At 38.1% G+C, this 12,257-nt stretch overlaps 1 protein-coding gene across 1 annotated transcript in view; it reads left to right on the top strand.

Annotated features, from left to right (window-relative positions):
* The window catches only part of GPCPD1 (glycerophosphocholine phosphodiesterase 1), a gene marked incomplete at its 5' end in the record, with an annotated part of 46,637 nt that overhangs the window by 31,169 nt on the left and 3,211 nt on the right, over positions 1–12,257 (top strand). Inside the window, 6 exons of the mRNA XM_084261101.1 lie at positions 1,677–1,716; positions 2,491–2,552; positions 3,934–3,999; positions 5,000–5,136; positions 6,347–6,482; positions 6,824–6,984. Coding sequence (XP_084117227.1) covers positions 1,677–1,716; positions 2,491–2,552; positions 3,934–3,999; positions 5,000–5,136; positions 6,347–6,482; positions 6,824–6,984 — 602 coding nt within the window. The remainder of the gene's footprint in view (positions 1–1,676; positions 1,717–2,490; positions 2,553–3,933; positions 4,000–4,999; positions 5,137–6,346; positions 6,483–6,823; positions 6,985–12,257) is intronic.

Here is a 12,257-nt window from a genome sequence, read left to right as displayed (position 1 = left end):
CCCTTCTTCCCGGGCTTAACTTTATTCCCTATTTCTCCCCCTGGCCCTGAGTGGCATAGGGGAATGAGGGATGTGGTCAGTTCATCATGAGTTGTCTCTGCCACTCCTTCCTTGTGAGGGGGAGGATTCCTCACAATCTTCCCCTGCTCCAGCGTGGGGCTCCTCTCATGGGTGACAGTCCTCCGTGGAATGTTCAACATGAGTCCTTCCCACAGCGGCTTCAGTTCTTCATGAACTGCCCCAATGTGGTTTCCACAGGGTACAGACTTTCAGGCCCAGACTACTGCATCCTGGTCCCCTGTGTGGTCACAAGTTTCCCCAGCAAACCAGCTCCAGCATGGGCTCCTCTCTGCATGGGCTGCAGGTCCTGCCAGGAGCTTGCTCCAGCATAGGCTTCCCACTGGGTCACAGCATCCTTCATATGTCTCCCCCTGCTCCAGCATGGCATCTCTCCATGGGCTGCAGGTGGAATCTCCACTCTTCATCATTTTCCATGGGCTGCAGGGGTGCAGCCTGTTCCACCATGGCCTTCTCCATGGGCTGCACAGGAATCTCTCTCCTGTGCCTGGAGCACCTCCTCCCCCCCTTCTTCACTGACCTTGGTGTCTGCAAACTTTTCTTACATCTTCTCACTCCTTTCTCTGGAGGCAAGAAGCTGCCTGCTTTTGTTTGGGTTTTCTTGGTTGGTTGGTGGTTTTTTTCCTCCTTCTTAACCGTTATTGCTGAGGGACTACCACTGTTACTGATTGGCTTGGCCCTGGACAGCAGTGGGTCCATCTTGGAGCCAGCTGGTATTGGCCCTTCTGGACCTAGGGGAAACTTCTAGCAGCTTCTTGCAGAAGTCACCCCTGCAGCCTCCCCACCTCTTCTGACCCCAAAACCTTGCCATGCAAACCCAAAACATGGACCATGATAAATTGTATTATTTTCTAGAAAGCTGGTCTGACTTGTATAGATCCATATCACTATGATAACATTAACTTGAAAAATAAGGAGGGCTGAACACGTTGGTAGTGTTCACTTTGAGCAGATTCAGTGGAGTCTTTGAAGAAGAAAGATACCCCTTGCAAACTCTCTCTGACTTTTAAATGGTTACCTTTTACATGTGGGATTGAGATTGTGTTGACCTCCACTTCGGAGGTGCATGTGGAGATGTAGAAGTGTCTGTGATTCAATGATATGGATTTGGACAACTAATTGATTATTTTCACATAATTTAGTACTACTATATGTTCTGAACAGAATCCCTGCCTACGTTAAAGGGCGAGTCAGGGGAAAGAGACTGGGTCACTGAATACCCAGCTGAGATATCTGTTCTCAGTCAAGGAATCACCACCTTGGCTGGACCAAGAACTGTATGTTCCTTTTTATTTACAATTATTTGGTCTCCTCTTTTTTTGTGGAAAGAGAATTACAATGGACAAGGGAGTTGGCCACATACCTGGCCCAGTTCGCTCTTGGTATGTGACTACAGTATAAAACCACTGTCAGCCCCACTGACTGATCTGACTGGAAACATGGAATCTGACATCTGACAGGAGGGAAGGCTTAATGTTCAGCCTTCTTCACCTCTTAACGTTAAATTGTATGATATGTGCTTGTGCCCTTGAACTGTTTCTGAATTTGCAGTAAGATCTCTGTGGGTGGAGTATTAATTTTACTCTTATGCTCTTCAGCTGGCTCATGTGACTGCCCTGAAAGTAAAAGACCACAATGGTACGTACTAGTTTGCAAGTCTTGAGATTTACTTATTACTGTGTAATGATGGATATTCTGTGGCTGCAGTCACTTGTTCTAATCACATTTGGCTTCTTTCTGAACACTTCTAAATACTTACATAGTAACTTGAGTTTTGTGCATGATGTAGAGGTCTTTGCTGGAAAGTAAATACCTAAATGGGAATATACTCGCTTAGGAAGCAGGGACAAGCTAAAAAGATAAGTGCATAGATTAATACATGTTTATGAATGTTCATAGCAAAATTACCACTAATGTTTCCATCTTATGCTCCTTTAACTGTATACCCTTTTGGCAGATCTTCAGAGTTGTTCTGAATTGCTGACAAGAACTTTGGTAGCTGCTGTAGGGTGTCTTGTTGGTGCTGTAAATTTTTGGCCTTAATTCATCCCACTTATGGGAACAGCAAACTGGCGAAGTATCTCGCGCATCCTACATCCCGCGAAAAGATAAATTAAACAATAAGCTTTGCCCAGCAAGGCTGTTTCTACTAGATGAGATTCAGTGACTGAAACAGTGAGGGATAGGAGAAGCTGTTTCTGAAAAATATTCTGGCAGTGGGGATCAAAACACTTTCCCACTGGCAAAACAGCAATTGCCAACGTTATTCCAACATTGCTGGAGTAGGTCAGTGTTAGAAGGAAGTTTTATGTAACCAAAAGACAGACCTTATGATTTTTAAGCCAGGCTTTTCTCGTTGGGATTGGCAGTGCTGCTATTTGTAGTGATTGCATATTCTGTGTTTCTTTTCAGCATCTTTTAAAGAAGAAGAAAACTCTGCTTTTGAGACCCAGCCATTTCCTTCTCTGCAGAGAGTAAGCAGTGAATATAGAGCAATAGAGATGACAGTGGAATGTGGAAATAAACATTTTTCTTTCAGCTTTGCATGCGTAGCAAGGGATATTAATTTTGGGGGGTTAGGCCTCCCAATACCAGGGCTTGAACTGAGAACATAAACTGTATTGTTGGCCACTGGAGCCTTTTCAGTGCTTAAAAGTAATAGTTTGCGCATCTTTCAAGCTTAATTCCTCAGCCTGAGTTGTATAGCTCAGGATACACCCAGTTTTACATCTGGTTAACATCTGAGCATTGCATTATAATGCATCAACAGTTGCTTGCTAATTGTGAAAAAACTGCCTTTGGCAGTTCATCAAATACTGGCCATCTAGCAAAGCCAGACACACAGAAATGTTAAGTGAATTTCTAGTATATTCCCATTTATGACTATTTGCCAGCTGTGGGCTTTGTGTTGGCTTATTTTTCACAGAAACAGCTGATAACTGTTGGCCAAATATAGTTTGATACCATTTGCAGTGGGTTGTTTTTTCTGTGTTTGGTTTTTTTTACAACTGCTATCCTACCCCCAGTGCTTTTCCTGATGTATGAACTGCCTTTTAGGGACTTGTTTTATACAGTAGTGTAATTTATTTGTTTTATGGGGGTGATTAATATCTAGTTATTTATAGGCTTGTATCAGAGCATGTATGAAATACTCAGTTACAGGTCCATATGGCAAATTTTTATTTCTTCATTGCCTAATCAGGTTATTGTACAACTACAGAAAATGGAGAACTTTGTGTAATAGACCAAAATACTGAAGTTCAAGTCCTCTACCTGGTTTTTATTTTCTCAAATTTATTTTTTTTCCTTTAAGAAAGGGTATGTTACTCTTACATGTACTGGTCATCTTTGTAGGGTTAAAGAATCACTCACCAATGTTTCCTTTGTTTGAGTAGATAACTTTGCCTTTTTCATCTGAAGTCACTTTACAAATAATTCCTTACAAGAATTTCATTGTAGTCATCATTATAATGCAAGCTTATGGATTTTGTACTCAGGACTATGTGTTAATTAAGATAACTTTTGCATCCAGAAAGATCTGGAGAAGTAAACCACTTTTATTGTTTAGTACAAATGGGGGATTTCTCACATGTGAATTGAGTTGCATTTGTGACTTGTCAAAATTTTGTCCTTAAGATTTTACCCATTTTTATGTATTTCCTAACTTCAAACTGAAGTAGAATAAGCGGTATATGTGTCTTGTGTTAAATGTCAAAAACTTAAGGAGTTTTTTTAGTCTGCTGTTAGACCCCATTTGTGTTAAATTCTGATGTATTGTCCCAGTAATTAACACCACCATAGTACTTAATTGTCCTTCTTTTGCTGTGGTGTCTCTTAATTATGAAATTTTTTCAGGTCTTGGAGTCTGTTTCTGACGATGTTGGTTTCAACATAGAAATAAAATGGATCTGCCAACAAAGAGTAAGTAAATGTACACGTGATTTACTTTGACACTATGCCATTACCATGACTAAAGCTTGTAATTTGACATGACAATTTGAGCTACAAAGGCATCATTTGAGGGCTTTTATGTGACTTATGTTTTATTATAATACACTGTCTTCTAAAACTGGGAGTATAACAACACAGCCCTAGCCCTTACACTTACACTTAAAACAACAGGACGCGTTTCTAGATTTGAGTTTATAATGCAGCTCAGACTGCTTTAGATCCCAACAGGTCAGGCACATGGGAAAAGTGACAAGAAATTCAGACTCTTCTGGACTGGTGTAGGAGCAGTTCCAGCAGCACAGAATTGTAGGGGTTGGAAGGGACTGCAAGAGATCATCGGGTCCAACCCCCATGGTACAGCAATATAAGCAACTGTTTCCTTCTAGTCTCCAGTACTGTGGACTCAGCTGGATTTCTTAGTGCTTGGTCTAGAAGGAAACAGTAGTCGTGGCTAGGACTGGAAGCCTGGAGTGAGAAAAGAAACTAAGCAGAGAAAGGTAGGTGGGAGGCTGTATGCATAGAGGTATGCTGATGCTCTGAGATGGGCCAACTGCAGAAAAACTGGTACCAGCTATTCTGAAATACCACCTTTTTTTTCTACAAATCTTAACTGTTGCCTTTTTATATTTAGAAATATCAATACAAAGTATATGTAATAGTTGTTAGTGATCTTTCATTGCATTACTTTGTGTTCTCAATTAGAAAAGGCTTCATAGAAACTCTGTTTGTGGATGGGGAGACAGTGAATTTTTCAGTGAATCCTACTGCCATAAGATTTCAGCTGCACCTCACAGACTGGCAGTCCTGTAGAGCTGTAACTAGCATTCAGTAGACTGCTGGGGTGACTTCTGTATTCAGATTTGCATGCTGAATTCTCATTTTGCTCAGGTTGAATGAGACCCCTTAGTGTGTTAAATAATTTTGGTAAGCTTTTGTTTAAATGGCTAAAACTTGTCTTTTCTTTTTCTAGGATGGACAATGGGATGGCAACTTGTCAACTTACTTTGATATGAACCTCTTTCTAGATATTATTCTTAAAACTGTTCTGATGAATGCTGGAAGAAGAAGAATTGTATTTTCTTCTTTTAATGCAGATATTTGTACAATGTAAGTTAAGAGAGAAATAGTGTTGGGTTTTTTTTTTTTTAAATTGGTAAAATTTACTTTGGGCATAAAAATAGCCAACAGGAAACAAATAACTTTGATTACATCTGAACTTCGAGTGCCAAAATGGTTGGGAATTGCCCTGAGGTCCCATTGTCATCTGAGCTGTGCCAAAAATAAAATACAAGAGCAAAATCAAAGCAGATACTTTTAAGTGTCTTCCTGAAGTCCAGTCTGTCTTGACACATCAAAGGTCAAGATTTCTCTTGCTATTGCAAGGTCTGTTTCAGTCTTACTTGAGTGGTATGCAAGCCCAACTTATAAACAAAATCATCTTATTACCTTTTTCTTCATTAAATCTGCTGTTTAAAAGGGGCAGAAAAAGGACAGTTTTGGCCTACCCATGTTTGGTTTTGGGGTTTTGTGGTGGTATTTTATTGTTTGGTTTTGGGTTGGAGTTGTTTTTCTTGGGTTTTTTGGGGGGTTAAGTGATTTTCTTTCCTTTTTGTGGAATGTCATATTAAGGTGTTGGCACATAGGAAAAGCATAGGGGCTGAACTGGGGCACAAATGGTTGGGATAAATAGTAACTAACAATATGCCATAGTGTTTTGTAACAAGAAGTGGTTCAGCACAGTCAATGCATTTCTTCATGGAAATGTCATCTGATAGGATACTGTACTGAGGAAATGCCACTGAAGGGTAGTTGGCAGAACAAAACCAAATCAAGGCACTGATGAAGAGGTTAAGCAAGTGTGTAAGAGTGTGTAACATGCCAGTCCCAAAAATTCGTTTCCATCTGTTGTAATTTCATACCTCCATACTGCTATCTAATTGGGAAATACAATAGTGAGGTGAGGTGTTGTATATTAAACCTGTTTAGAAATTCTTATCATTCTTTAACATGCATTTAAGAAGAAAATGACAGTATTAAATGTACTTTGAGGGTGTTACATAAACATCTTTTGGATATGGATCTGACTTAAACTTGCAGTCTGGCTTCCTTTGAACTCCATGTTGATCTCTAATAGTGGCAGAAGGAGCAGTTGAAGCAGTTTGTCACATAGTTTGATGCTGAAATGTGGAACCATCTCATCATACCAGCTATGAAGTAGAACACAGTAAAGAGCGTTAATTGTCCCCAGACAGTAAGATTGAATTTCTCTGCTCCTTAACACATTTGCTATTCACAAACTTGTTTATTTTCCTAACAGGGTTCGGCATAAGCAAAACAAGTATCCTGTGTTGTTTCTCACCCAAGGAGAATCTAAACTCTATCCGGAACTTATGGATCTTAGATCTCGTACAACTCCAATTGCCATTACTTTTGCACAGTTTGAAAACTTGCTGGTAAGCTGACAAGTTCTGGTATTACCCTGCACTAAAATCAACCTAAACTATTTCTACTTGTAGTATATCTAATTTTTGACAGTAATTGTTAAAATTGCAACTAACCTTGGAAAAGAAATAACACAAACATTTGGTAACTGCCAGAATCATGTCCTTTGTTTCAAGTGGCTGTTTAAGACATTGTTGAAAAAATAGTGCTATTAGTAGACTCCTCAATTGTATTAAATTAATTTTGTTATTATTATGGATGAAATTGTAAAGAGTTGTGTCAAAAGATGAGAAAATCTGATATGAGTGTGTTTCAGGAACACTGATTTTAATTGAAGCCTTTTGTATTTCAGGGAATTAATGTGCACTCTGAAGACCTGCTGAGGAATCCATCATTTATTAAAAGGGCCAAATCTAAAGGCCTAGTTATTTTTTCATGGGGCGATGATGCAAATGACCCAGATAACAGGAAGAAGTTGCGAGAGTATGGTGTTCATGGGCTAATATATGACAGGTACTTAGTTGTGTGTTTATAATACTGCTAGAGCTGAGAAACTATTGGATCTTGATTCTTGTGTAATTTCACATTGCTTTTTGTCTGACTAGGTGCAGAATATCTTCCTTTTGTATCCCTTAAGTACAAGAGGCCCCCAAACCCAGCTCAAGAACAAGACTAATGCTAATTCTTACTTTCAGCTGTATAGATGAAGCAAAATTGCTTTTATTCCTCCTGAGGTTAACATAACTTTAATTTGGTATTTTAAATTACTAGTGCACAGCATACACATTTAACAAGTTATTAACATTCCTGATGGTAAATTGTGCATGACATGGTGAGACAATGTTACTTAGGTGTTTGAGTGAAATCGTCAGCTTTCTACGTTTAGTTATGAAACAGTTAGTTCTTAAATGAATTTTTTTTTTTTTGACTGATAACCTGTGGTGTTTGAGCTGTGAATTCACCATTTTTCTTATTAAAATTAGCTTGGAGTGACTTCTGGTGCAACTAACTGTCAAGTTAGTTGCTGAAGAGATTACTTATAACCACACAGTGCAGGTGGACATCAGAATACTCTGATAAATCTTTGAACAACAGTTTTCCTTCTGTTCCTTGAAAACCCCAGATGGTTTAGTCTTTTTATTGTAAAAGATGTGAAATTCATTATTACAAGATGATTAAATTTGGAAGCTGTACTAAATCAGAATGTATTCTAGAATACAACCAACATGTAATTGGGAAAGCATTAAGTGTAATTGAAGAGTTAGATTGTAGAAGGCTTTCAAACCTTTTACATTAGCAAGGGCATTGCTTTGCATATTGTTTTACCTGGAAAAAAAGAAGGGGGGTGGTGGTGGTGTCAAGTATCTTAAGGGCTCTGTTTTTAAAACTCAAAGTCAAGTTAACATCTAGAGGTGAGAAATCAACTGTTTTCCTCTTAAAGTTCTAGGGCCCCAGTTGCGGGGGAGACAGGGGAAGTTAACTCAAATCTATTCTTAACTATGTTGTACCTTTTATTGCAGCTCAAGACTGAGGCCTTTCAGATGATGAAAATTATCTCTGACTAGATGCAGATGATTTGTTACTGAATAGCCATGGGGTTGTTAGGAAATGCAGTCCTGTGGTGTGCATAACTTAGTGATAAATTACTGGTTTGTTGACAGGCGGGGTGTTTTAATCAGATATTGCTGCACAAAGTGTTCTTATGAAACCTCTGTTCATCTGATGTCTACTAATGCAGTCTTCTAGAGTCCTTAATTAGACCTGATGTAATAGATAACACTCTACTATGTTAAAATAGTAAAGCAGGGGACAGCCTTATTTCTGGCTTCATGTTACTCTTACTACTTTAGATACTTAATTGCTCAATGCTACTTAACTTTGCCTTTATCTCAAGGCTGTAGATCTGCTACATGTCATCTTATGTTCCCTTTCGCAGTGTTTAGTGTGTTTTAAATTGCAATATGATAGCAGGACACCTTTTACCTCATCTTTTGTTGACTTAACCTATTCATTGGAACTGCTGATAGGCTGATTTTGTGTATTTGACTGAACAAAACATTCTTAACCTTCCTGCACTGTTTAGACCATCTGTATTCCTAATATTCATTTTCCTCTCACTGCCTGCCCCTGTATCTCTTCTATGTAATTGACATCTTTCCACCTTATTGAGAGGAACACCAAATTAATATTCATTCCAGAGCTGTTAAAAAAATGTGGTTCAATGGCATTTTTTAAGTTGCAAACTGCAATTTGAAAAAACTATCTTGTTTCAGTATAATTGTTGCAGGCTTCTTAATTTCTAAATACTATTTACTTTTTTCTTTTCCTGTAGGCTAAACCAAATATTGGAATGTTCCTTTACAGTTCTTAATGATTTTTCAAAACTTGCTAATTGTCTGAATAGAAGCAGATTTAACCTTAATATAGGTTCCCTAGAAGGCACGTGATGCTTTCTGAAAAATGGCTTTAGATATCTTGAGCTGGACATTTTGAAATGCAGGTGGTACCTGCAGCTCCTTTATGGCATGACTAAATGTAAAGCCTGGGAGCAGCTGTTCCTGTTTACAGCTGGAGCAGAGGCAATCTTTCAAATTATATGAGACTACGAAGTTAAAGCAAGAGTTAAAACTGTCAGAGGTTTACATAGGTATGATATAAGCATGAATAAGTAGAGACTGCTGTATTATGATTATTAGTGTAAAGCCAGTTTATGCTATGGTTGCATGTTCAAATTCCAGAGTATTTCCAGGGCTGAATCGAGGAGTGCTTCTTCTATGGCTTCTGCAGAACTTCTGTTTTCTGCATTTAAGGCCAAATCCAGATATTTATCAGCTGTTGCTGTGTGGGGTGTTTTGTGTTGCTGTTTACTAGACATTTACTTAAACCATCTTAAGTGTTGTTTGTCTGAATAAGCTAGGAGGTGAATACAGCAATTGTGATGAACTTCAGGTGGCTTAGATGTAGCCCTGAGTTATTGTTATTGCATGCAGTAATTACTTCAAAAATAATGAACTGTCTGGATATAGATGGTTTCTATAAGCTATTCATTCCAAACTTTAATCATCCATATAGAATTGAGCAAAATATTGTAGCCGATTGTGAAGATGGCAGAAAAACTGTGTCCTGAATGTCAAAAGTTGCTGATATCAAGGGTCGGGCAAAAAAAAATACTGCAGGTAGGGGGCCTGGCTTTGTTTTGCATGGAGAAAAACATCTGGGAAGCTTGTAAATGCCAATGCTACTGAAGGAACAGTCTTGCTGAGGCAGAGGCGAGAACTCCTCACCCCCACCCCCTTCCTTCACCCCCCACTGCAATCTAGTCCTTTCTCCACTTGGGCTGCAGATCATTAGACATACCCAAAGTCATTAAACCAAAAGTAAGTATGGTATGTTGCAGTGCAGATGATTTTTCTGGTGTTTTTTGCCTATGTTCAAGTAGCATTCATCTCAGCATCTAAAATAGCTAAACTATGTGTGTTAAAAGAGTAATATGCAGATGCCTCCAGGCTTCTGTTTGGACTCAAATCCAGAAAATGGATGTATGACTTGATATCTTTTGTTCATACAGAAAATTTAAATCTCATAAATCACTAAATCTCTTAAAACATTTTTAGTTTGATGCTTAAATTTTATTTAGAGAAGAAACTTTAATGTAGTGAAAGGCTCTGGATTGGCAAAAAAAATTAAAGCAGAATTTGTGGGGTGATTTATCTGTTATTTTTTTTTTCCTGGATAAGCTGTATAAACAGTCCAGGAAATATTATGATTAATTGAATAACTTAACTCTGTAAGAACAATGCAGTCCTATGTTTTTACACCAGTTGGATATATTCTAAATACCAATGTGGAGAGGGGGTGGGCGCTAACTGACACTTGCATTATTATTATGCTTTTTTATTCACTTTACATTATCTGAGTTCTTTCTGTTGAATAATGTAGCTGCATGAAAATATTAAAGCAGTAATCCTCAAACATTTATGCTGAAGCTTTTCCTTGGGAATTTTCAGTGTGTTTGCCTTCTCCCTAAACTGCATGTTGCATTTGCAGACTCCAGACAAAAGCTCTGTACTCTGTCAGTAACTTCCCAAAACTTAACACAAATTCAGTTGGCAATAGAGGCAAAAACATTCAAAAATATTTCTCAAGAGTAAAAGGGGGTCCAAATCTATACCAATTTATTTACACGAAATTGAATGTTACTTAAATAACGGTGTGGGTATATGTAGGAAGTTACATAGCATTAATTGATTTAATGTAATCTGCTCACTGATTAAGCCTGTCATTACATAATTTCTTAATTCTTTCCTGTTTAGCAAATTGTGCAAAGTAAAGAAAAATGAGAAGTTTTATTCAAAAGCTTTAGAAAATCTTTTTAACATGCAAACAGTATTTCAGTGGTGTGGACTCTTTAGTTTTGGACCAAGCAATAGCAAAGAAAGGCAGCTGTGACTGAGACTTGATGGATGTACGTGGTTTCAGAGGCTGCAAAAACACCTGGTAGGACCGAAGCACATCAGTTGTATGTCTACTGCGTAACCACAGACTGTCCTGCGAAATTTCATGGAGAAAGTGGGAAGTCCTCTAAATATTGCTGTATTATTTAATTAGCAATCTTCTGCAGGGCTTTCTTATTAATAAGAAGTCGAGTGGAGTAACTTTGGTATGTAATCACATATAAATAATTGCCCTGTTGATGAATGAAGGATAGGGAGATGAGAGTTTTATCCTTTTTTTTCATGGTAATAATTCATAAAAGAGGTCCTGGATGTATGCCAACTGATGGTATCTCATTGACCCAGGTGAAAAACAGGGACAAGAAATTCTGAGGTACAAAGGTAGCTGTGCTTCAAATTATCTTCTCTGCTTCTGATTTAGAAGAAATACTGTATCCACATTAGAGTGGAGTGCCCGAAAGGAATTTGGGGGGTTAGAAACCTCAGTTGAAAAGAGTTGAATATGAAGCAAGAATTAAGCAATTTATGCTTGCCCCAGTAAAAAACAAATAAAATTCCTACCAGAAGCTACTTAGTGTCACACTTAGCCATGTTCTACAAACAGGGGGCTTGGAAACATGCCTTTGTTCCTCTAGTGTCTAATCGATGGGAAGGACTTCAGATTTGCAGTTCTTAAAGTCTATGGTAGAAAACTGTTTTCTCATTTCAGTGCTTTGTCTTGAATGCATGGAGATGAATATGATGTGTAATGTGTTTCTTCATATCTTCAGGACCAGCATCACATAGGCAACTGGCTTGCTACCCATAGACATTGTTCATTTTGGTAGACCCTAAAGATAATTACAATTAAAAGTGTAGCACATAGTTTAAGGAGTACATACTAGACTTCAGTTATAAGCCAAGCTTTGCTAACCTTTGTCTCTTAACTGTGGATATTCGCTGAGAAATACAAAAGCTTTGACAAAAACTCTAATAACTAGTAGAATCAAATTAAGGAAGAAAAAGCCCTTCAAGTAGAGATTGGGACTGTTATTCTCCAAATTTCAGGACTTGGAGTCTTTAGCTTTGCTTTCTTTCCCCAGTAGGAGCTTCTCCATTTTACTAAATACCTCTAAAGAAAACACGTAATGAAAAGGAGGTTATAAAACACAACACTCTATGTGGTCAATTACTGAACTTCCATGTGACAGTTTTTAATTAGGGACAAAGATGCAATATAAATCCGATGCAATGTAACTACCTAAAATTTTTTCATTCCATTTTTCTTTCTTCACTTTAACCCCCCATGACTTTTAATGCTTGGCAACACACTGACACAGTTTCAGTTTAGCA

The sequence above is a fragment of the Gallinula chloropus genome (genome assembly GCF_964237585.1).
Source record: "Gallinula chloropus genome assembly, chromosome: 3".
NCBI classification, from domain to species: Eukaryota; Metazoa; Chordata; class Aves; order Gruiformes; family Rallidae; genus Gallinula; species Gallinula chloropus.
Note: the sequence above shows the minus strand (reverse complement) of the source record. Positions and strands in the feature narration are given on the sequence as shown.